Raw genomic sequence first — 27,069 nt, 5'->3', positions numbered from 1 at the left:
CTAAAACTCACAATATTAATATACAGAATGCCAAATTAAAGCATATAACTAAAAACACCCCCACAAAGCAATCCAACAGTAGACACCATGCCATTTGAATTACCAGAGATGATTAACAAAGGAAAAGTAACAAAACAAAACTGAGTTTTTATTTCCATCTTTTCTTACACTGGATATTATTCCTTACTACCCTCTCATTTTGAACATTAACAAAATCATAATATACACTTATCAAATGATACATTCATAGAACGGGAGAGCCTAGGTTGGGGGATGATATAGTTCATTTAGACCAAACCCTTCAGCTCACAATGGAGAAATTCAACCTCAGAAAACTGAAGTGATTTCCTCAAAGCCATCTATCTAACTGGTGCCAGAGCAAGGACCAAATCTAGATCTTCTGATTTCTAAACATCTACTCTTTACATTATATTTGCAGCTGCCCATGAAACGTTCCTCCCAGTATCAGCTTCTGCCATTTCCCTTACTTCTTTGGATACTAGCTGCCTAGTGTGAGGAGTAAATAAAGAAGCGCAAGAAGAAGTAAGCATAAATGTCCCAAAGAAGATATATGGCAAATAAATTCATTAGATTTAGAGGGATAAAGGGGATGTGGCAAACAATTAGGGTTTGAAGTTCTTTTTTTTTTCAATATAAACTATTTTGACTTTATTACAGTGATTTGATACAATCTTTGATATAGGAGAAGAAGCTGACAACATGCAAAAGCAGGTTTTTTTTTAAGTTCTAGATCCTAGATTTGGAGCCCCAAGGGGTGGAGGGAAACATAGACACCAGGCTTTTCTCCTCATCTCTCTCAGTTGAACATTTGAGAACAGCTGAGGCTAGGCTGCAGCGTTCTCCTCAGCTCCCTGGAGGCGGGAGTAATCATATACTGTCCCCAGAGGGAGGCAGTAGTACTCCAGTCTCAACCACCCTGAAGAGGACCTGCAGTGACCCTTGGGCTAAGTCCAGAATAAGGGCTCAGGGAGACTTACTGTGTTCATCTTTTTCTGAGCTGATGCTCTTGGGTTCATGGCACAGTCTTCCACTTCCAGTCCAGGTGAGGAGCAGGTGCTGTGACCTAAACCAGTTCCTGAATGAGGTGAATATCTTGGCAAATTCAAACCAGTGCAACTGGCCCCGAGGATGGGGACGGGCAACCTCCCCTCCCAAACCTTCCTCTCTTGTCCCAAGAGTGTGTGGAGGAAAGGGAAAAGAAAGAAGCCACCCCAAGCCCAACAAGGCAGTTTTCATTGGAAAATAAGTTAAGTCCTTCGACACATCTTCCTCTGACATGGCTTGGCCTCTGGGGTCCCTGAGCATGCTGACACCTTGTGTGATGGTGATGGCAGGGGGTTACAGTTCATGCTTAGGACCCAGCCCAGTTTGTTGTGCAGCACCTGTTTGAGGCCAGGTGGCAGAGGCAACCCTTCCAGTGTGTCCCCAGAGTCAGGCAGCAGTTGGCGCAGGCAGTAGCAACACAGATACTGCAGGGAAGTGAGGCTGGTACAGGAATGGATCACCTTCATGATGCTCTTGGCGGCAGTGGAGCAAACCACGGGGTAGAACTTCTTGTTCTGCAGTTTGGTGTTGGCAACTCCTATGCATTTCCTGTTTTTGAAGAAGGTCAGGGTCCCATGCCAAGTGTCTCAGTGAACCCCGATGTTGGAGACCTGGCCAAACCGTGATGAGAAGCTCATCTTGTCGACCTTGTGATGGAGAAGTCCTGTGTAAGAGAGGCCCCAGCTATCTTCATCCTTGCCCAGCAAGCTACAGAACATGTGGCGATAATTGTCCAGATTAACATCTGATGTCCCAATGCCAACCATCATATCAGTGCCGTAGCCTGGAGAAGTCACCTTAATCTCCCAAAAGCGATGGCCTTCACACAGTTCCTTGTTTCCTCCTATGGCTGCTGTGCCATATTCCATGTGAAAATTGACTTTGCAGTTGTCACAACTCAGCAGAGTGGCTGTTGATTTGTTCAGATCATCCCATACCCAATCAAAATAGTCATCTTCCTCTCCACACTGGCAGTCCCTGCTTCGATGGCTGGGGTGGAGGCTGGCACAATACGGAGTTTCACTTTGGCTCTCACAGTCACAGTAGGTCTGCACAATCACAGGCACAGCACTCGGGATGGATGGTGGCAGGGAGGGGAACTCTGCCGGTGAATCTGAGTCACTGTCCATCGTAATCATAGCCCCAGTTGGTGGTGCCATAGGCCAAAGCCACAGCTTGGGCATCTGCCTCCCGGCGGACCCCACTCAGAACAAAATGCCAGGCCCGGCTACTGCGGGTGCGTTGGGCCATGGCAGAGAAGATCTCAGGCGCCGCCACTGCCGTGCTCCGCTCCAGCCCTGCACTCTGACCTACTTAGGGTTTGAAGTTCTTAAGGTCAGAAATGAAGCAAAATGGTGACCATGGTGGAACGAATTTTCCTCTTGGTTTACGGTCTGTCCATGCCTATTTCCCTAATCTATGAGGATAATCTAGTCATGGCAAAATCAGAAGTTTAAAATAGAAGATGAATGGAAAATCACTGTCAGGAGTTCTAGCATACACTGGATCCCAATCTATACCTTTGTGATGAGTCCTAGATTCTGATTCCCTAAGACTTCATCTAAAGACTGATTTTAAAGGAAATGTTAACTGAAAATCAAAAGGTGCTGTGTTTTGTTACGTGTGGCCATTTGCCTAGTCACGGGATAGTAAATAAACCAAATGGTGTCTTCCCTAGCACTCTAGAATCTGAAGTAACCAACAAACTATGGAGATGAAAGGTGCTATCTGTATACAGAAATATCGTGATCTTAATGTCATATGTCACATAAACTATGATTGTTATTTTTAATTGATCCCATGAAAAAAGGCAAATAATTATACATACTTTCAAAGCATTTCAGTCTATTCCCAAAGACGCTCTGACAGTTCCCATGACTGACGTTCAAGTGATTATGTCAAGTTCAGAGGGGAGGCAAAATTTTGGCAAGAAAATGGGAACTTGTGCACAGAAGATTCTGATTGGGGAAATCTATAGTGACCATCAACCTTTCTATAAGTGAATAGTCATATATCACAACGGAAAAGTAGGGCTTGAATCTCTAATAAGGCTGTCCATTATTGAGAACCATAGAGAACCTAGCACTTTGTTGGCATTTCCACTCAGCCTACTGGAGTGACTTAACTTCCAGGACAAATGTGGTACTCCTAGCTTCCAATGAAATAGCAATAGGCTTGAGGTCAGCATCTCCACCTGGTCTTTAAATGATCAAGAGTTCAGTGAGTGAAATTTAGAAGAGTTTTAAATTAAAATGATGAGTTTGAGTAAGCTATTGATAGAAAAGTAGATAAGTGTATAAAAACTGATTTTGAAGTCAAAATAAGATTAAATGTTTAAAGACAAATTGTTACAGAAAAAAATTGCATCTATACTATGCATTATTCACCTTGCAAAATTAAATAAATACCAGATCCATACCTTCTTGTGTTTATTGTTTTGACTTTCTTTCTTTTGAAAACATAGGTAATATTCTGGAAAGTAACTTGGAACTATGCTCCAGTAGTTATACCATTTGAACCAATGATAGCATCATTAGGTCCAAAACAATGAGGGAGAAATATATGTGTGTATGTATATGTATATGTATATATATTATATGTATGTGTATGTATGCATATATACACACATAATATATACATGTGTGTACACATATGTATATAATGTATACATATGTATACACAGAGTAGCTTGCATCTCTCTGTCTCTTCTTTGTGTGTGTATGTGTATATAAATATACACATACATATACATTAAAAAGTTTCTTAGTAGTAAAAACTATAATCTAAGATGGTACAGAGATATCAAAATATTGGGGGAATGCATATTTTTAACTAGTGATATATAAACGTAACAGAATATTAATATGCCATATGAAATGGACACTTTTAGAGGAAACTGGAAAGATGTTTGTGAACTAATGCAATTAGGTGAGAAGAACTTCAAAAATAATCTATATAATGAAAATATCACTTACAGTCTCTGAAATGTTGCAAAGAGTTTAAAATTCTGATCAAAGCCATGAAAACGCATGAATTCAGAGGAATAAAGAGGATATAAACCACTTACCTCCTGCCAGAGAAGTAATTGCTTTAAAATGAGGAATAATACTTACATTTTCAGACATGGCCAGTGTGAGAATTTGTTTTGCTGGATATTTCTAATGAGTGCCTTTTTTTCTTTTTTTTTTTTAATTGTTCAACTAGAGATAGAGTTGGAGAGGTAAATACTTACAAAATATAATAAAAAAAAGTAAGAATAATGATTTGTTCTCTTAAATAGAAAAGACTAAATATAGGGTGCATTATTTTGAAATGGAAAAAAGAAAACATTTTATAAATATGCCTTTTCAAAAAAGATGCTGGTCATTACAAATAAATATTTTCTTAACAGAGTTGATCACTATAGATGTTTTCATTATTCTTCCTGCTGAACACTTTTGAATTTTATCTACCATAGTTATTTTAGGTAGGCCAGTGTTGCTACATAATCTGATCAATTACATAGATTCTCTGTAATTACAAGTGAAGTGTTGTTTATCTTGTTTGTTTTAGCTTAGTTAACATTCACCAACTGACTCTTTCTGGGTCTTTAATAGGGTGGAGTAAATAACTGGTAAGAAAAGGAGCTGAAAGTCACCATTGTTCATTAAAATGAACAAGTGCTGATAGTCAATAAACATTTCCTGGAACTTTTTAAGTGATGGGGAAACAAATATATAAAAAGACAGACTTTATGCTAAAGGAGTTTATAAACTAGCAGAGGAAGTCAATACAGAAAAGCGAAGAGGATAGGATGTAAAGAAGGTAGTCTATTCAGGGACGTGGTAGAGAGAGTACACTGCTGCCAAGTGAGAAATAAGGAGACAGTATGAACTGACATACCTCCTTAAACGAAACTTTTGGAGTTCATGGTTCTTTCATTCTGAGGGGAAGAGGTTAGTGATTAGGGAAAGAACCAAGGCTGATGGGATCTTGAGGGACAATGAGGTTTCCCAACAATGGGCTTTCTGGGACAGGGTAGAGAAGTAAGAGATGACCCAGAACCGGCAGTCAGGGGTTATTAGTTAGGTACATAGTGAACAGTGCAAAACACTTGGACTCAAAATGACCTGAGATCAAATCTTGACTTAGATAATTGACTAGATAAATCATTTAACATTTCTGTGCCTTCAATTTCCTCAACTGTAAAAGAAAACCACTGAACTTGGTAACCTCTACTGTCCAGTATAGCTCTAAATCTATAATACTATGACCCTTCTTTAACACATTTCAGTGAATGTGCATTAGTTTCTGGTTTCCATAGAATAAAAGATCTCAGTAATTCTGGATACAAATGCTTTTAGTTATAAGATTAAAAATCTGTGGCCTTGTTAGATGCTCCCATTTTCTATGAAACTTTTATATTCCTTCACATTACCAAGTGGACAGCAACAGTCTTTAAATACTTGGCTACCAAAGTCACTTTCCTCGAGGGTCTCCTCCACAGATTTTTCCCTTGGTCTTCAATTAGTCTGTTCCAGTCAGAAGAACTATCTTATTCATCTTACTAGAGGTGAAATCTTCAAGAAACTCTTTTCCCCTGCTTTTAAACTATTTTCTATGCATGACATCATTACTTATGTGTGAAGATCTGTTTTCTACCCAATGACAATAGAGCAGCTTTCTTCTGAAAAGTCACGTCTCCTTCCTCCCTCAAGACCTTTCCCTAGTCAAAATCTTTCTCTTCTTTGAAAAGAGTACATTGCTTTTTCAGCCTGGAGCCACCCATACTACTTAGATGCAAAAGAGACCCAGTAATATTTGTGGAAAATAAAGTTAATGTGATCCCAAACACAAATTATAGCCCAAAATGCCAATTAAATAATATTTTATTACTCAGTTATTAATGTTTTTCAAGTGACCATGTCACATGAAAAATAGGGTATCTTTTCACATTTTCTTCATTCTCTCTCCTTGGCTCCCTTACCTTGCCAACAACAAAAAAGCTTAGTTTTCAGAAAAAAACATGTGTACAAACATCTAGTTAATCATTGTTTTAATTAATCCTTAATGGTATTTTTCTCAAATTGCATGTAAAGACAGTTTACAACATTCATTTCTGTAAAACTTCAATCTTGGGGCATATGGAGGACCAGACAATGAGGGAGCAGCATGTGGAGGCCAGACAAGGCCCAGACAAAGTGGCAACAAGTTGATCCACCAAGACCAAGGGCCATTCCCAGGCCTAATCACCACAGGGCTGGGATCTGTCAGAGCTGGGTAAGAGACAAAAGCAGGGCCCGTGGCAGTGGCAGCAGCTACTCCTGGGACTATCAACCCACAGCCTGGAAATTTAGAAAGCACCTATCTCAACTTCCAAGGACCAGCATGGCAGAGTGAACCCTAGCTGCTCCAGTCCCCTCCCCCCAACTCTGAAAACACAGAAATTATACTTCCAGAGTAAAATTTTAAACAGTAAAAGTTTGGGAATCCTAGAAGAAGGGCTAATGCCCTGCCTCAAAATGGGTAAAAACCAATTGCAAAAACAAAGGCTCTAGAATCCTATTATTGTGAGAGTAAGAAACCAAATTCAGAAGGAGACAGCATTGACTCCACACCCACAGGTGAAGCCTCAACAGGGAAGAAGAATTGGTCTCAGGCCCAGAAAGCATTCTTAGAAGAGCTCAATAAAGACTTTGAGAACCAAATTAGAGAGGTAGAAGATAAAATAACAATTTAAAAAAATCAAAATTGCAAAAATGAAAAATATTTCAATGAAAAAAGCATCTCTTTAAAAAGAAAAATGTGTGAACTAAAAATGAAATCTGAAAATATTGAAAAGGAGCTTCAAAAACTGAGGACAATAATTTGCTAAAAATTATAATCAAATAATTCAAAGCTAATGAATCTATGAGGCACCAAATTTCAGTTAAAGAAAACATCAAGAATGAAAAATTAGAAAAAATAGGTAAAATATCTCAATGGAAAAATAACTGACATGGAAAAGAGATCCAAGAGAGATAATCTGAGAATTATTGGTCTAATGAAAAATCATAATGAAAAAATGAGCCTGGAAAACATCTTTCAAAAGATCATCAAGGAAAACTGACCTGAGATCCTAGAACCACAGGGTAAAATAGAAATAGAGAGAATCCACCAGACACATCTTGAAAGAGATTCCAAATTGAAAACTCTGCTAAATTTTGTAGCCAAATTCTAGAACTATCAGAAAAAGGAGAAAATACTACCAGAAGCCAGAAAGAAACAATTCAAATATAGTGGAACTATAGTGATGATGGCACAGGATCTGGCAGCTTCTACATTGAAAGATCAGAGGGACAGAAATATGATATTTTGCAAGGCAAAAGAGCTTGGGTTACAAACAAGGATCAACTAACCAGTGAAACTGAGCATAATCTTTCAGGCAAGAGGTGAGCATGCAATTATATAAGGGACTTCCAGATTATCCTGATGAAAAAGCCAGAGCTCAATGGAAAATTCACCCTCCAAATACAAGACTCAAGAGAGACATAGAAAGGTAAATAGGGAAAACACACACACACACACAGAACTTGTTATTTAATAAGAGCAAAGTGTTTATATCCCTATATGATATCTTTTAATATTGAGAATTGTATACTTATCCTGACATTTAAAAGGGATATAGCTAAATATTGGGTGTAGGTATAAATTACACAAAATGATGATAAAAACCTTATAAAGGGCTGCAAAGGGACTGCAATGTAAGAAGAGGAAAGAATGAAGCAGAAAAAGGTAAATTATGCCACACAAAGAGGCATAAAAACATTATAGTAGAGGGAAACAATAGAGGGAGATACCTCATTGGTTCAGGTGTAAGGAGGGAATAACACAATCAATTAAGCATAGGACTCTATTGAGAAGAGACATAAAGCCTATCATAATAGAGGGAATGAGGGGAGGGAGAGGAACATTGCATGAGATCTATTTTCATCAATCTTGGTTCAAGGAAGAAATAACATACTACATTAAGTATAAAAATCTGTCATACACTACAGGCAGTGGAAGGAGGGAAGGACTAAGAAAAGGTGTGAGGGTTTAGAAGGAAGGGAAGAAGCAGTAAGAGGGAAGGGTAAGAAAAGGGTGGGGGGCTGATAAGGAGGGAATAATGAGGGAGGCAGTGGTCAAAAGGAAAATCTTAAGAAGGGAAAGGAAGAAGGGGAAAAATAAAAGCATAAACAGGGGAGGGAATAGGATGGAGGAAAAGATATAGTTAGTAATCATAACTCTGAAATGTGAATGGGATGAACTCTTCCATAAAATGGAGGCAAATAGCAGAATGGATTAAAAGTCATAATCCTATAATATGCTGGTTACAAGAAACACATTTGAAACAGTGGGATACACACAGGGTAAAGTAAGGCTGGAGGAAAATATTTTATGTCTCAGCTAAAGTTAAAAAAAAAAAACAGGGGTAGCAATCCTTATCTGAGACAAAGCAAAAGCAAAAAATAGATCTAATTAAAAAAAGATAAGGAAGAAAACTATATCCTGCTAAATGGCACCATCACAAATGAAGTAATATCATTACTAAACATTTATGCACAAAGTGGCACAACATCCAAATTCCTAAAGGAGAAGTTAAGGGAGTTAGAGGAAGAAAGTGATAGCAAAATTATACTAGTGGAGGACTTCAATCTCCCCCCTCTGAACTTAATAAATCTAACCTCAAAATAAACAAGAAAGAAGTTAAGGAGGTAAATAAAATCTTAGAAGAGATAGATATGGTAGACTGCTAAAGAAATGTGAATGGGGATAAAAAGGAATATACCTTCTTCTCAGTGGTACATGGCACATAACACAAAAATTGACAATACTAGGGCATAAAAAGCTCACGATTCAGTGCAGAAAGGCAGAAATATTAAATGCATCCTTCTCAGATCATGATGCAATAAAAATTATATGCAATAAAGGGTCATGGAAGGATAGACTAAAACTAATTGGAAACTAAATAACTTAATCCTAAAGAATGAGTGGGTCAAACAAGAAATTACAGAAACAATCAGTAACTTCATTCAAGAGAATGACAACAATGAGACAACATACCAAAACTTGTGGGATGCAGAAAAAAGCAGTTTTTAGGGCAAGTTTTATATCCCTGAATGCACACATAAATAAAATAGAGAAAATTGAGGTCAATAAATTGGACATGCAACTGAAAAATCTAGAAGAAAAAACAAATTTAAAATAACCAAGTAAATATTAAATTAGAAAGAATGAAAACTAAAGGAGACATTAATAAAATTTAATTCAAGAAAACAATTGAATTAATAAATAAAACTAATAGTTGGTATTATGAAAAAACAATAAAATTGATAGACCTTAATCAATATGATAAAAAAGTAGAAACCAAATTATAAGTATAAAAAATGAAAAGGGTGAATCTACCTCCAATGAAGAGGAAATTAAAACAATAATTAGAAATTATTTTGTCCAATTGTATGCATGTAAATTTGACAATCTTAGTGAAATGCATGAATATTTACAAAAATATAAATTGCCCAGATTAACTGAAGAGGAAGTAAACTACTTAAATAACACCATCTCAGGAAAAAAAAATTGAACAAACCATCAATGAACTCCCTAGGAAAAAATCTCCAGGCCCAAATGGGTTTATTAGTGAATTCTACCAAAAATTTAAAGAACAACTGATTCCCAATTCCCAATAGTTTACAAACTATTTGGGGAAACTGGAGAAGGAGACCTACCAAATTCTTTTTTGACACAATTATGGGAAGATACAGTAAATTTGACATTAAATCAGAAAGAGACAAAACAGATAAAGAAAATTATAGAGCCATTTCCCTCATGAATATAGATGCAAAAATTCTAAATAAAATGTTAGCAAAAAGACTACAGCAACTTATCACAAGAATAATAAACTTTGATCAAGTAGGATTTATTCCAGGAATGCAAGGGTGGATCAATATCAGGAAAACTATCAGTATAATTGATCACATCAACAACAAAACTAGCAGAAACCATATGATTATCTCAATAGATGCAGAAAAGGCTTTTGACAAAATACAACACCCATTTCTGTTAAAAACACCAGAAATTATAGGAATAAATGGAGTCTTCCTTAAAATAATTAGTATCTATCTAAAACCATCAGCAAGTATAATATGTAATGGGGATAAGCTAGAAGCATTTCCAATAAGATCAGGGGTGAAAAAAGGATGTCCACTATCACTCTTCTTATTCAATCTGGTACTAGAAATGTTAGCAGCAGCAATAAGTGAAGAAAAAGTAATTGAAGGAATCAAATTAGGCAAAGAAGAGACTATGCTATCATTCTTTGCAGATACCATGATGACATACTTAGAAAATCCTAGAGAATCAAGTAAAAAACTACTTGAGATAATAAATTTGGAAAAGTTGCAAAAACCCACAGAAGTCCTTGGCATTCCTGTACATCTCTAAGGAAATCCAACAGCAAGAGACAGACCAAGAAATCCCATTTAAAGTTACTGTAGACATTATAAAGTATTTGGTAATGTATCTGCCAAAACAATCCCAAGACTTATATGAACACAATTACAAAACACTTTTCACACAAATGAAGTCACATCTAACTAATTGGAAAAACATCAATTGCTCATGGCTGGGTCATTAATATAATAAAAACAACAATTTTACATAAATTAAATTACATATTTACTGCCATACCAATAAATCTACAAAAAAATTACTTGTAGAGCAAGAAAAAATAGTAGCAGAATTCTTTTGGAAGAACAAAAGGTCCAGAATATCAATGCAATTAATGAAAACAAATGCTAGGGAAGGTGGCCTAGCCATACCAGATTTTAATCTGTATTATAAAACAACAGTCATCAAAATTACTTGGCACTGGCTGAGGAATAGACTAGTGGATCAAAGAATAGATTGGGTACACAAGACTCAGCAGCTAATGACTATAGAATCTACTATTTGATAAACCCCAAAACCCCAGTTTGGGGGATAAGAATGCACTATTTGACCAAAACTGCTGGAAAAACTGGAACATAGTATGGCAGAAATTGTGCATAGACAAATATCTAACACTGTACACCAAAATAAAATCAAAATGGGTGCATGATCTATGCATAAAGGCTGATACTATAAGCAATTTGGGAGAGCAACAAATAGTTTACCTGTCAGATCTATGGAGGGGGAATATTTTATGATGAAACAAGAGTTAGAGAGCATTGTAAAATGCAAAATGGATAATTATGATTACATTAAATTGAAAAGTTTCTGCATAAATAAAACCACATAACCAAGATTAAGAAGAAAGTAGAAAATTGGGAAAGAATTTTTACAACTAGTGTCTCTGATAAAGGCCTCATTTCTAAAATATACAAAGAATTGAGTCAAATCTATAGGAATACAAGCCACTCTCCAATTAATAAATGGTCAAAAAATATGAACAGTCAGTTCTCAGAAAATGAAATTAAAGATATCTATAAGCATATGAAAAAAATATTTTAAATCACTAGTGATCAGAGAAATGAAATAAAAACAACTCTGATGTAGCACATCTTATTGGCCAGATTGGCTAAGATGACAGAACAGGAAAATGATAAATGCTGGAGAGGATGTGGAAAAATCGGAACATTAAAGCATTGTTGGTGGAGTTGTGAACTGATCCAGCCATTCTGGAGAGCAATCTGGAACTATGCCCAAAGGGATATAAATAAGTGCATACCGTTAGATCCAGCAATACCCCTTCTAGGGTTATATCCCAAAGAGATAGAGAAGTGGGAGGAGAACACATATGTACAAAAAATATTTATTGCAGCTCTCTTTTGGTGGCAAAGAATTGGAAATCAAGGGGGTGCCCATCAATTGGAGAATGGCTGAACAAGTTGTGGTATATGAATCTAATGGAATACTACTGTGCTATAAGAAATGAGGAATAGACAGACTTCATAATACCCTGGTGTAATGTAATGCCAAGGAAAGACAACTTCCCAAGGTTCAGAATACCAGCATAGGTGCTCTCCATTTTATTCAGTGACAAACCAAGAACAGAGAAGATCAAAACATGACATCATTCCAAATACAGCATTTACTAAGTGTGATTAAATAATCTCCAAGCACTACCCCACCCCAGGACCTTCCAATCATTCAATCAATTACAAAGTCTCTGTTCTAAATACTTCTCCACCCCTAGGCTATACCTTCATTTAGTCCACCACAAAGCCCCTCTTCTCAAATGGAGATTAGTTTCCAAACATAAGGTCAAAAGTTCCCCACCCCTGGATCACAATTGAATCTACCCCAGAGTTACATCAAGTTTAAACACAGCACTTAATACCCAAATGGAGGTCTTTTCTTCATCTTGACACGAGGCAAGTTCTCAGCAATCTTACTTCCTGGGGAGACAAGGCTTAGCAAGGCCATAAGATACATTGCCAGTCCCTTCATGAATTCATCTTCTGTCTGTAGAACAGTCCTAGAACCCCTGAACACATTAGCAAAACCCTCTCCCAGGATTTCTGTAAACATATAACAAGAAAATCCTTCTTCAAGGCTTCTGAACCAACAGAAAGGCTCCCAGACTCCTGCAACAACAGCACTGTCCTTCACCAGTGGACAGTATTCATTCTGTCTGCAGGACAGTCTCCAGACCCCTGCAACAACAGCACTGTCCTTCACCAGTGGACAGTATTCATTCTCTGTCTGCAGGACAGTCTCAGGGCTTCTTAGTGAACAGCCAGGTTCCAGGACTTCTTCAACAAAAGGACTGTCTTTCACCAGTGGACAAATCTGGCAAAACAACATCAAAACAGACAGACAAAGTACCAGCAAAACAGCCATGTCTCCTCAGTCCTTGGCAGCTCAGGGGGCAGGTCTCAAAAGTCCAGGGCAATTCAAAGCGGCCACCAGCAATTCTCTTAGTCTCTCTCTCTCTCCACGAGGTGCTGCTTCCAAAAAGTTCTTCCGCCTCTCTCTTATCTCTCCAAATCTATGTCACCAGCTCCTCCCAGTTCAGGACTTTCTTTTCACATCAACAAGTCCATCCCACAGGTGGGATTAACAAGCTCTGGGTTTTAACACAATCAATTTGAAAACCAAGCCAATACAGGGGAATCTTTAATTGCCATTACTATCACACCTGGAAAGACTTATACAAACTGATGCTGAGCAAGAAAAGTAGAAGCAGGAGAAATCTGTGAACAATCACAGACACAACGTATGTGTGATGACTAACTTCAATACACTGGGCTTCTCTCAGCAATGTAAGGTTAGAAGACAACTCCAAAAGACTCATGATCGAAACAGATATCCACGTCCAGAGAAAGAGCTTAGGAGTCTCAATGGAGATTGAAATAAACCACTTGCTCCTTTACTTTTTCTTGTTTTGTTTTGTTTCCTCTGCCCCACTAAGCATACCATCAATTATAATCCATCTTCACAACCTAACTAATGATTAATATGAAGACATTCCTAAATCCTATATTTGAGGCATGCCACCAGGATGGTTGGGGGGGGGATTTAGATGAGAAAGGGGGAGAAAATTTGAAACTCAAGGGACTGTGCAACTGAATGTTGTAAGCTAAAAATAAATAAACTAATTAATTGTTAAAAATAAATAAAATTTTGAGCTTGAAATTAATTGTCCTTCCTCTATTCCCTCACCTCTCCCCAAGACAGTAAGCAAACTGATATAAATTACACATGTACTATCATGTTAAACATATTTACATGTTAGGTTGGAAAAGAAGAATAAAAACAAAAGTGGAAAAAAGCAATAGAAAGAAAAAAATAAAAAGTAGAAATAGTATGTTTCAAACTACATTCAGCCTCCATAGTTCTCTCCCTAAATGTGGTTAGGATTTTTCCATCATGAGTCTTTTGGAATTGTCTAGGATCATTGGATTGTTGAGAAGAACAAAACATATCATTACACAATGTTCCTGTTGCTATTTTCAACGTTCTCCTGGTTCTGTTCACTTCATTTGGCATTAGTTCATATAAGTCTTTTCAGGTTTTTCTGAAATCTCCTTATTCCTCATTTCTTATTGCACAACAGGATTCCATTACATTCATATGCATCAGTTTGTTCAGCCATTCCCAAAATGATGGGCATCGCCTAAATTTCCAATTCTTTGCTACCACAAGGAGAGCTGCTATAAATATGTATGTACATGTGCATTCTTTTCCCTTTTTATGATCTCATTAGGATAGAGAGCTATTAGTGGTATTGCTGGATCAAAGAGTATGTACAGTTTTGTTGGGTATGGTTCCAAATTGCTCTCCAGAATGGTTGGATCAGTTCACAACTCCACCAACAATACATTAGTATTCCAATTTTTCCACATCTTTTTCAACATTTATCATTTTCATTTTCTGTCATATTAATCAATTTGAGAGGTGTGAAGTGGTACCTCAGGGTTTCTTTAAATTTCATTTCTAAAATCAATAGTTATTTACAGCTAAATTAATTGTTTTTAGTAGTTTTTAGTTCATTCTTTAGGATTTTCTAACTATACCATCATATCATTTACAAAGTATATTAATTTTGTTTCCTCATTGCCTATTCTAATTCCTTCCATTCTTTTTCATCTCTTTTTGCTAACACTAACATTTCAATATTGCATAATAGTAATGAAAATGAGCCTCCTTGTTTCACCCCTGTCTCACTGGGAATGCTTCTTACTTAGCCCAACTATATACAATGGGTACTGATGGCTTTAGGTAGATGCTGTTCAACATTTTAAGAAAATCTACATTTATTCTTATAGTCTCTACTATTTTCAATAAGAATGGGTGTTTTTTAATGGAAAGCTTTTTCTGTTTCATTTGAGATAATCATATGATTTTCTTAGTTATTTATATGTTCTATTAAACTGATCCTAATACTGAACCAGCCCTGAACTCCTGGAAAAAAACCCATCTGGTCATAGGATATTATCCTCATGAAAAATCATTGTCATCTCTTTGCGCATATATATATGTGTGTGTCTATGTTTGTATATGTATGTGTGCATATATTTGCATGTGTGTGCAAGCATGTACATATTCCTATCTATGTATATGTATGTGCCTATGAATATGCATATGTGCATATACATGTGTTTATATGTATTTGTATGTATGTCACACACATGTATGTATACAAATATATATACACTCACACATATAAAATTTTTTCATCAAAATTCATAAAGAAAATAGTTTTCTTTCTCTTTTTTGACTCTTCTTGGCTTAGGCATCAGCACAGTATTTATATCACAAAAGGAATTTGGTAGTAGTCTTTTTCACCTTTTTTTCCCCAATAGTCTATATCATGTTGGAATTAATTGTTCTTTAAATGTTTAATAGAATACACTTACAAATCCATCTTGACATTGGCATTTTTCTTTGGGAGTTATTGATGGCTTGTTCAATTCTTTTTCTAAAATTACTTTATATAAGTATTTTATTTCCTCTTCTGTTAATCTGTGCAATCTCTTTCTCTCTCTTCAAATATATACGTGTGTGTGTAAATATCAATCCATTTCACATAGATTGTCAGATTTTTTGGCATACAGTTGGGAAAAGAAGCTCCAAATTATTACTTTAATTACCTCTTCATTGGTGATGAATTCATTCTTTTCATTTTTTATACTGGTAATTTGATTTTCTTTTTTAATCAAATAAATCAAAGATTTATTGATTTTATTGATTTTCCCTCATGAAACTATCTCTTAGTTATAGTTATTATTTCAACAGTTTTCTTATTTTCAATTTTATTAATCTCTCCTTTGATTTTTAAAATTTCCAAATTGGTATTAAATTGGTGAATTTCAATTTTTTTTGTTTTTGTTGTTCTAACTTTTTAGTTGCATGCAAACTCCTTGGTCTCCTCTTTCTCTATTTTATTCATGTAAGCATTTAGACATGTAAATTTTCTCTAAGAACTTCTCTGACTGCATCCCATAAGTTTTGGTTTGTTGTTTCATAATTGTCATTCTGTTTGATGAAATTATTGATTGTTTCTATGATTTGTTGTTTGACTCACTCTTTCTTTAGGATTAGATTATTTAGTACACCACTAGGTTTTAGCCTATCTTTATGTTTATTACATGTAATTTTTATTGTACCATGATCTGAAAAGTATTCATTTAATATTTCTGCCTTTCTGTATTTAATTGTGAGGTTTTTATGCTCTCAATTTATGCTCTCAATGTTCAATTTTTTATTAGGTGTCATACACTGCTGAGGAAAAAAATATATAACTTTCTATCTCCAATCATTTCTTTTCTCCAGAGGGCTATCATTTCTAACTTTTCTAAAAATTCTATTCAATTCCTTAATCTCATTCTTGTTTATTTTGTGGTTATATTTATCTAGTTTTTAAAGGAGTAGACTGAGGTCCCCTACTAATATAATTCTACTGTCTATTTCTTCCTACTGTAATTAATTTAATTTCATCTCTAAAACTTTGAATGTTATACCAGTTGGGACCCATACGTTTACTATTGATATTACTTCATTGTCATCATAACTTTTGGCAAGATGTAGTTCCCTTCCTTATCTCTTTTTTATGTCTATTGTGTTTTGCTTTTGCTTTCTCTGGGATCAAGACTGCTACTCCAGATCTTTCTTTTTTTTTCTTTCTTCTTTTTACTTCAGTTGAAGTATACTATATTTTCTCTCTCATTTACTTTGTGTTTATCTCTCTGCTTCCAATGTGTTTTTGTAAACAACAAGTTGTAGAATACTGTTTTTTTTTAATCCATTCTGCTACCTGCTTCCATTTTATGGGAGATTATATTCCAATCACATTCTCAGTTATAACTACTAACTTTATATTTCTCTCAATTCTATTACCTCCACCTTTACACTTTTTTCTCTCTTTTCACTCTCTCTGTCCTCATAAGAATGTTGCTTCTGACTACCACCTTCCTCAATCTGCCTTCCTTTCTATCAGCCCCAACTTTCCCTTTTCTTTTCCTATTCTCCTCCTAATTGCCTATAAGATAAGATAAATTTCTTAGCCAACTGAGTGTGTATGTTATTCCTTCTTTGAGTCAAATCTGATTAGCGTAAGTTTGAAACAATGCTCACCTCTCCAATAACATATCTTTTGCACCTCTTTATGTGATGTAATGCATCCTTTTCTGCCTCTTCCTTTCCTCTTCTCCAAGGACAATCCTTTTTATCACTTTTCAGTTGCTTTTTATATCATGACATCAAAGTCAACTTATACTCATTCCTTCTGTCTGTGTATACACTTTCTAACTGCCCTAATAAAGACACAGTTCTCAAGAGTTACAAGTGTTATCTTCCCATGTAGTTAAAACAATCTAAATGTTATTGAATAATATGTTGTTTACTTTTTTCTTTCCTAGTTATCTTTTTATGTTTATTTTGAAAATAATATTTGAAGATTGAATTTTCTGCCCAGTTATGGTGTGCTTTCATCAGGAAAGTTTGAAAGTCCCCTATTTCCTTGAATGTCTATCTTTTCCCCTGAAAGATTATCCTTAATTTTGGGGGGATTCTTTCAATGACTCTTACCCTCTGGTTCTAGGATACCAGGGAAACTTTCCTTGAAAGATGATGCCCAGCCTTTTTTTTTTATCATAGCCTTCAGGTAGTCCTAAAATTCTTAAATTATCTCCAATTAGGTATTTTACACATTTTTTCTTTATTTTTTGCATTCTTGTGATTTTTTTTTACTGAATCTTAATGTCTCATAAAGTCATTAGCTTCCACTTGCCTGATTGTATTTTTTAAGGAATTATTTTCTTGTTAGATTTTGTACCTCCTTTTCCAATTGGCCAACTGTGCTTTTAAGGAGTGGTTTTCCTCAGTGGATTTATTTTTTTTCATTTGTCTGAATGTTTTTAGTTTTATTTTGTTTTTTAAGGAGTTTTTTTTTTCCTTCAGTCAATTTTTGTCCTTCCTTTTTCAAGTTGTTAATCCTTTTATTTTTCATCACTCTCCTGCATAGTTCTCATTCTTTTCCCAAATTTTCTCCTATATATCTTACTTGATTTTTTAAGATCCTTCTTGAAATCTTTCAAAAGGACTTTTTGGGTGTGAGACTGAATTATATTCCTCTTTGAGGTTTCATATATAGGCATTTTGATGTTGTCCTCTTCTGAGTTTGAATCTTGGTCAACCCTGTTGCCACAGTAGCTTTCTATGATCAAGGGCCCTTTTCTATTTCTTATTTACTGTTGGCCTGCTGAGACAGAACTGAGTGGCCTCTCTTGCTAATTTGTGTTGGAGCTAAGAGTTGGCATGCCTGGACTTGCTGTGTGCTGGGTTGTGCTCTCCTTTTACCCAAGTGGGACAGGCTTTTCCTGAAGTACTTCTAAATTTTCTGAAACTGAAAAATGGTTTTACTTCATATTTTTGTGGATTATGTCACTCCAGAATCCATTTATAGGCTTGGTTATTTCTGAGGGAAACTCTGGAGAGCTTAGGCAACTTCTTGGCTTCTCTTTGCCACCGTGACCATGACCTTGTTAATTAATTTTTAAAGAGAATAAGAAAAGCTAAATGTATCACTCCTGCATATACTTGGAAGTTGCTCTGATCTGTTCTTCAGGACTGGACTCTTAAGTAGTATAGGCTCTTCCTCATGAGAGGGCTGTAGGCAAGACACATAATCAAAAATATATTTTCCATCTCCCACAGTATAAAGCCTGAATGCAAAACTCTTCCTCTAGATTCCTGTCCTCACATGTTTTGATTCACATTAGGATATAAGTGACTTTTCAGATTTGCTTCCATTGTGTTTGGAAGGAAGGGAAAGAATAATGTTACTGTGTACCTGAGGTACGGTAATAGAGCAAAACAGGGGAGAAAGAATGAAGAAAGGGAGAATGGGTCTTGGTGACAGATAAAGTGGCCACATTTCTGCTGAGGGCTGGCCCTACTGTGCTGCAATACGGAGGGAAGATTTCTAGTCAAAAAGTGTAAATGCTGCTTAATCTGTGAATTGAACTCATTTGTTCACCCACATTCTCAGCAAACAGGCTGGATATTGCCTGACAGCTGGCACCTATCAATAAGCCATAAGTAACCAAGTAAAGGTTTATAGACTACAGACTGTTGCAGAGCTCCTATGGAGAGATAGAGCTGCTGGCATCTGCTGTGAATCATACCACTGTAAACAGTGAAAAAAAGAAAGGAGAAAAATTGGTTTCTCATGCTCACAATATATCAAGCTGTGGCTATAGTTGTGGTTAACTCTGATAATTTTCTATTAGTTAAAGAAGAGGGGGTAGAGTAGAAAAAAAAGAATAAATCTATGCAACCAACTATTAGCAACAGATAGGGTTGGCTAGGTGGCACAGTGAATAGAGGACCAGCCCTGGAGTCAGGAGGACCTGAGTTCAAATCTGACCTCAGACACTTAACACAAAAACTAGCCATGTGACCTTGGGCAAGTCACATAACCCAATTTGCCCTCCAAAAAAAAAAAAAAACAAGTAAAGAGATAAGGAAGGAGTACTAAATTCTGGACAAATCCTGTAATCTAGTCAATATCAAGAAGCCCACAGATTGGCAAACAAAATACTGAGGAGGAAAATTACTTCCAGGAGCCAAGCTGGTAGAGAAAGCAGTAAATCACTGTAGCTCTCCCATATTTACATCCAGATAACCATAAAATAGCACCACAAAATGAATCCTAGAACAACAAAATCAGCAAAAAGTGTGGGGGGGAATCTTTTAGCCCAATAAACTTGGAAGATCAGCAAGAAATGTCTGCTTAATTTGGTTAAAAGGGGAGTGCATTCCAGGATAGGAATATCTAAGCAAGCCCCAATTCAGCAAACCAGAGTCAGATTCTAAGGCTCATTGTGATAGAGCAGGGAAATGCCAATACAGGGACCCCCCCAACATGCCTTAACATAGTCAAGTGAATGGCAGACTCCAGATCCAAGAAAAGCCATGTGGTTCAGCACAGCCCGAGACAAATAGGCATTCTCTAGTAGCCAGACCATCATGTGCTTCAGTGCCACGCCAGGGAAACATGAAAACACCCCACTGGGTCTCAATACACACCAGACTCTATCACTAGAACGCCAGCTCATTATTAGGTAAGCTTCCAGACCCTTAATGACTCCACCAGCATTAGCCACCCCCTAACCCCATCCTCTCAACACAATACCTCCTTAAAGAGTAAAATTAGCTAACTGGAAAAGAGAGTACAAAAGCTAATTGAGGAAAGCAACACCTTAAAAGTTAGAATTGGGCAAGTGGAAGCTAGTGACTCTCTAAGAGATCAAGAATCAATTTTTAAAATCCAAAGTATAAAAAAAATGGAAGAAAATATAAAATATCTAATAGGGAAAACAACAGACCTGGAAAACATATCCAGGAGAAACAATATCAGAATCATTGGACTACCTGAAAGTCATAATCAAAAGGAGGATCTGAAGAGCATCTTTCAAGAAATTATTAGGGAAAACTGACCTGATATCTTGGAACCAAAGGGCAAAATAGACATTGAAAGAATCCATAGATCATCTCATGAAAGAGCTACAAAAATAAAAACCCCACAAACTATTATAGTCGAATTTCAGAACTATCGGGTCGAGAAAAAAAAATGCTACAAGTGGCTTGAGAGAAACAATTCAAATATCATTGAGTCACAATAGGATCACACAGCATTTGACAGCTGTGGTATTAGAGGATAGAAGATCAAGGAATGATATTCCAGAAGGCAAAAGAGCTATAACTTCAACCAATAATCACTTACACAGAAAAATTAAGCATAATCCATCAAGGGGGAAAATGGTTATTCAGTGAAATAGGAGGATTTCAAGCTTTCATAAGGATAATATTAGAACCAAATGAAAAAATTTGTCCTCCAATATCAAGACCCAAGAGAAGAATAAACAGGTAAAAAGTAAAAAGGAAACATAAGGGATTCCATAGAGCTGAACTATTTACATCCCTACAAGGGAAGATGATACCTGTGTTTTCTTAATAATTGTATCACTAATACTATAGCTAGAAGGAATATACATACATAGAGAGTATGGATACAAGATGAATTTGAGGGAATGATGAAAAGTTATGAATAAGAAATAAGAAAGAAAAGGATACTGGGAACAGAAGGAAGGGAGAGATAGAATAGAGTAAATTATTTCACATGAAGAGGCATGAAAGGCCTATTACAGTGGAGAGGAAGAAGAGAGGGTGGGCGATGAGCATTGCTTGAACCTTACTCTCATCAGTATTGGTTCAAAGAGGGAATCATATACATAATTAGTTGAATATATAAATCTATCTTATCTTACAGGGAAGTAGAAGAGAAGGTCAAGTAAGGGGGGTGTTGTATGACTGACAGAATGGAAGGCACATCCGCGTAGGTGGTAAACAGAAGTAAAGCACTGCAGAGGAGGGAAAGGGGGAAGGGAAAAGAAAGGAGAGAGAGAATAGACAGGAAGAAGAAGAGGATGGAGGCAAGTACACAGTCCGTAATCATAACTGCGAATATGAATGGGATGAACTCCCCCATAAAACAGAAATAGATAGCAGAGTGGATAAAAATCAGAATCCTACAAGCAACACACCTGAAGCAGAGAGACACAAATGTGTGCGGGGAGTGAAGGTGTGGGGGAGAGGGAAGCAGGGATAGCAAACTTTATCTCAGAAATGTAAAAGCAAAAATACACCTAATTAAAAGAGACAAGGAAGGAACTATATCTTGCTAAAAGGTACCTTAGACAATGAAGCAATATTGATACTAAACATATATCAATATACGTAAAAAAAATGTTCTAGTATCCAAATTCTTAAAAGAGAAGTTGTAAAGCTACAGGAAGAAATAGACAGCAAAACTATTGGAGGACTTCAGCTACCCACTGTCACAACCTAATAAATCCAATCAAAAAATAAACAAGAAAGAAACTAAGAAGGTAAATAAAATATTAGAAAAGTTAGATATGACAGACCTTTGATATGATTTAAATGATGACACCATAAGCATATTAGAAGAGCAAGGAATAATTTATCTAATCTAATGAGAGGGTGAAAATTCATGACCAAAGAAGAGACTGAGAGCTTTACAAAGTGCAAGATAGATAATTTTGATTGTTAAATACAATAACTTTTGTAAAAACATAACTAATGAAACCAAGATTGGAAGGAAATAAATAAGATGGGAAATAAGCTTTACAGCAAGTGTCTGAGATAAAAGCCTCATTTCACAAATACATGGAGAACTGTATCAAATGTATAAGAAAACAAGCCATTTCCTAATTATAAATAGTCAAAGATATGAAGAGCCAGTTTTCAGATGAAGAAATCAAAGCTATATATAGGAATCTGAAAACATGCTCTAAATCACATTTGATTAGAGAAAATGCAAATTAAATCATCTATGAGGTACCACCTCACACCTATCAGATTGGCTAATATGACAGAAAAGGAAAAGGATGAATGCTGGAGAAAATATGGGACATTGGATCACTAATGCATTGTTGGTGGAGTTGCGAAGTGATCCAACTATTCTGGAGAGCAATTTGGGACAATGCCCAAAGGACAACCAAAGTATACATACCCTTTAATCCAGCAATACTACTACTAGATCTGTATCCATAAGAGACCATAGAAAAAGGCAAAGGACCTATATGTTCAAAAAATATTTATAGCAGCTTCTTTTGAGGTGTCAAACTATTGAAAACTGAGGGGATACCCATCAACCAGGGAATGATTAAACAAGCTGTGGTATAGGAATATAGTGGAATCCTGTTGTGCAATAAGAAAGGAGAAATAGTCATATTTCAGAAAAACCTGCTAAGACTCATACATGAACTGACAAAAGTGTGTGATGATCAACTACGAATGATTCAGCTCTTCTCAACAACAGAATGATCTGAGAAAAGTAAAAAGGAAAATGTTATCCATATCCAGATAAAGAATTGATGAACTCTGAATGCAAATCAAAGCATATTTTTTCACATGTTTTATTCTTTTACATTTTTAAAATTTTGATCTTCTTCTTCTTTCATATCTGTGACTAATATGGAAAGATTTTACATGTTAGCAGATGTATAAACTATATCAAACTGCCTACCATTTTCAAAGAGAGGAGTGGAGGGAAGGAGAAAATTTTTGATTCAAAATCTGGTAACAATGAAGGCTAAAAATTTTCTTAACATACTGTAACTAGGAGAAACAATACATTTCAAATTAAAAAAAACTGAGAAGGGAGAAGGAAACAACCATTAAGTGCCTGCTGTGTGTCAGGCATTCTGCTAAGCACTTTACAAATTTAATCTCATTTGAGCTTTACAATGACCTTGCAATTTAGTTGCCAGTATAGGAACACAGGGGTTAAATAACATTCCCAGGGTCAAATATTTAGTGCTTGGGCCCTGATTTGAACTTGGGTTTTCTAGTGCCACCTCATTGCTTATCATGTAGTAGGATGGGTATTTGATAGAAATGTGGAAGTTCTGTGGGCAGAGACATTTTGGTGCTATATAGCTTTCTTGTTACCTATATGACCTGGGGCAAGTCATAAAACTTCTCTTACTCCCACAGTTGCTTCATCTATAAAAATGGAGATAACAATACTGAGGATCAAATGAGAAAATAAATGTCAAGTGTTTTGAAAGCCTTGAAATAAGATATAAATACTAGCTATCATTGATGAAGATGATAAAACCTTAGAGGACTGGTTGATGCCTTCTTATTTACTACAGGGCAGTTGGAAAAGGTGCAGGGGTACAGGGCTAAGTGAAAAAAAAAATCAGTAGCACCAAGACTTTAGTTTTGTCAGTAAAATCACAAAAAATGGCATTTTTTTGAGATACTGGTGGTATATGAACCAAGAAAGACATCCCTGTGACCTACAAGTGCCTACTTATTCATGCCTACATTGATGATCAGTTATGTCTACAGCAAACTCAACTGCTATTTTGTTTTTGTTTTTTCTGATAGAAGAAGGTAAAATAACACAACTCAATGTTAGGAAGATATGGTTGCACCTCTGTTTTACATGCCTACTGGCTGTGTGACCCTGGCAACTCATTTAACCTTTATTTTCCTCAGTTTCCTCAATTGCAAAATGGGTATATGTAACACAAGCAAAGTAGGATTTTTTGCTGTTTTTTTCTGAGTTGAGTTTCAGTCAATCAAGTGCTTTTGATTAAGTCTTATCTTTGATTGAATCAAGTCTTTGATTGGAGCAAGAGTCTTTGATTAGAAACAGTATATACTGTATTGCTTTATTCTTTTCTCTTTTTTTGGCTTGTTTTTTTCTTTTTTGGAGGGGCAATTTGGGTTAAGTGACTTGCCTACATGGCTAGTAAGTGTTAAGTGTCTGAGGCCAATTTGAACTCAGGTCCTCCTGACTCCAGGGCCAATGCTCTATTCACTGAGTAGAGAGGGGAGCCAACCTGAGAGAGAAAGAAGCAAGTGTGAGAAAGCTAGGAGAACTTGCTTGTATAGAGGCCTAACAGAATGAATGCTATTTATGTCAGCACTCTGTCTATTGATCTGTGTTAATTTCTCAGGCAGAAGTTCTATCAGTTGATTTGTGCTGATTTCACAAACAGAAGCCATGTCTGTCACATGAATGGAAACAGGCTTAGCTTAAACCCCTTTTTAAGAGCTGTTAAAATGAATTGAGATGATGGTGCTGGTAATGTGTATAAGTATTGTTGTAGCCTTGTTAAGCTTTGTTCTCCTAGAAACAGATACTGCAGGCCAGAACTCCTGAAGCCAAATTTTGGGCAGGAGATCAGAATGGAGTACTTTCTGTGAGTTGAGATATGAAGCAGGAGCAGAGAGCTGCCTATGTGTGAATCTGGGCAAGAGTCAGGAGCACTCCGTCCACAGAATAGCCATGGGATTTGGAAGTCAGCCTAGAGTCAAGATGAGAGAGGTCTTTACTTAGATAGTTTGTGTTGATTGAGGAGATTGTGACTTACTGTGTCCTAGGGGTAAATGATGTTTGTATTTTCTGCTACCCCTTAAGGATATATTGTGCTAGGGGTGACCATATCCTGGGACCCCCTAATTATGTATACAGGTATTTTGGGGAATGTTACTAAACGCAATGATATTTATATACACCATATAATATACTGACTGTTTAGATACAGAGAAATACACACATGTATGCAAATATATACATATATATATAGACATATATATATACATTGTGTATATGTATATAGATAGACAGATGATCTGGTTTGCTTCAGGTTGTTGCTATGAATGTTATGCTTTATTTAACAATGTTTAGTTTATTGCTAAATAGATACAGAATTCATAAAACTATGCTATTAGATGCTTAAAATTATTCACAGCTGCAGTCCTCAGGTGGGCTACTGTGATTAACTTTACAGTATGATAAAAGTACTTGCCTCAAAGGTTGTAGGAATTTGAAGTATCTATGGGGCATCTGAGAAGGTTGTCTTATGTCCTAGTTGGCCCTTAGTGAGTCAAGATTGGAGCTCAGGGAAGAGATGAGTGATCAACATGTAGGTTTGGGTATTATTGATTGCAAAGAGAAGTTAACTAAATGTAGGAGAGGTGACAAGTTTCCAAAAGAGAGGAGGCCAAAATGGGGGAAAAGTCCAAAACAAAGCCTAGAACACATGCAAACATTGTGGATAGATGATGATTAAGCAAAGGAGGACCTAATTCATCATAAAGTTATTGCTAAATCCCATGTTTTGAAGGTGCCCTTAAATAGGTCCAAAATGTTTTTATGCTGATACCTTAATGAAATTCAATCTTTATAGGAAAGTCAATACAATACTAAGTATAAGTAATATTCTGATTCAGCACGCTGTTTTATTTTTGTTTTTGTTTGTTTTTGTTATGAACTCAACTGTTTACACCATCTCCTCAGGTGAGTCTATAAGACCATATATAGTTCCTGAATTGATCATCTTCAGGGACTTCAATTCTTTTTACTGTATTACTATTCAAATTAGAAATATGCCTTCTTTGGCATTTCCAATTCATTCTTTTATGATACTACCTCCAGAAAGTCCTTTTACTTCCAACCTAAACTAGGATTTTTATGTGACTGCCAAAAGACTACTTTTGGAGAGCTTACAGTGACTCTCAATGTGATCTCCAGTGAGATAAGGGCTTGGGGTAGGGGGCAACTTCTAATATGTTTTGTGTGATAAACTATGATGTTTTGCATGTAGACAGGTAGTTGCAGACACCAGCTCAAATGATGTCCTTATTAAACTTAGAGAACATACACACTGAACAGTCTGGGTAATCACTTACCACCTCGTTTATTTAACTTGGCATAGCCTGGAGAATAGCTGCTGGACATGGAAGATGAACTGCTGAAGACAACATGTGGCAATGCTGAGACAAGTTGTTCATCACATTTTTCTGAGGGAAAAACAGTAAAAATTGCATAAGTATGGGGCATTAGCCAGTGTTTTAAAATTTAATATGTTATAATGGAAACAGAACAGGAATGTGATCATAGAGTGACATCACACTTATCTACTGGTTAGATTCTTACTGAGTCAAAAAAAAGCATGCCTAAGAATTTGAAAATAAATGAAAAATGTTTCTAAACAGCCAGAAAAACAACAATCATAAAGTACATTGTTTTGTTGGTTTTGTGGCCAGAGTTATCAGAATTCTTTGTTTTGTAACAAGGAGTATTAATTCCTTTAAAAAAATTATTGCTGTTTCTTGTTATCCTCAATCCATAATGGAGTACTTCATTGTATTAATAATAATAACAAAGCAGAAAAAGGAGGAAGAAACAGAGGATGAGAAGGAAGAGAAGGTGAAGAGGAAGAGGGGGAGGAGGACATAGAACAGAGGAAAAATTATAACATTTCTAGAGCACTCATTATGTGCCAGATACTGAGCTAGGTGATTTACAGTTACTATCTTAATTGATCTGCACAAAAACCCTAGGAGATAGGTGCTACCTATTTTGCATATAAGGAAACTGAGGCTTACAGAGACTAAGTATTTTGTCCTGGGTCACAAAGGTAGCAAATATCTGAAACCAAATTTGACGTTAGGTCTTCCTGACTTAAGCTATCTACC

General features: G+C 36.1%; 1 protein-coding gene and 1 pseudogene across 1 annotated transcript in view; both read right to left on the bottom strand.

The window, feature by feature from the left end:
- The window catches only part of LOC138156879 (contactin-associated protein-like 2), a 2,167,135-nt gene extending 2,140,704 nt beyond the window's left edge, over positions 1–26,431 (bottom strand). Inside the window, exon 1 of the mRNA XM_069082365.1 lies at positions 26,281–26,431. Coding sequence (XP_068938466.1) covers positions 26,281–26,431 — 151 coding nt within the window. The remainder of the gene's footprint in view (positions 1–26,280) is intronic.
- On the bottom strand, positions 1,269–2,373 carry LOC138156722 (SPRY domain-containing SOCS box protein 3 pseudogene; annotated as a pseudogene).
- Positions 26,432–27,069: the final 638 nt, after the last annotated feature.

Source organism: Petaurus breviceps, unplaced genomic scaffold (genome assembly GCF_028583685.1).
Source record: "Petaurus breviceps papuanus isolate PSGF00001 unplaced genomic scaffold, PetGlider_PUasm1.0 110, whole genome shotgun sequence".
NCBI classification, from domain to species: domain Eukaryota; kingdom Metazoa; phylum Chordata; class Mammalia; order Diprotodontia; family Petauridae; genus Petaurus; species Petaurus breviceps.
This window is presented reverse-complemented; position numbering and strand designations above follow the sequence as displayed.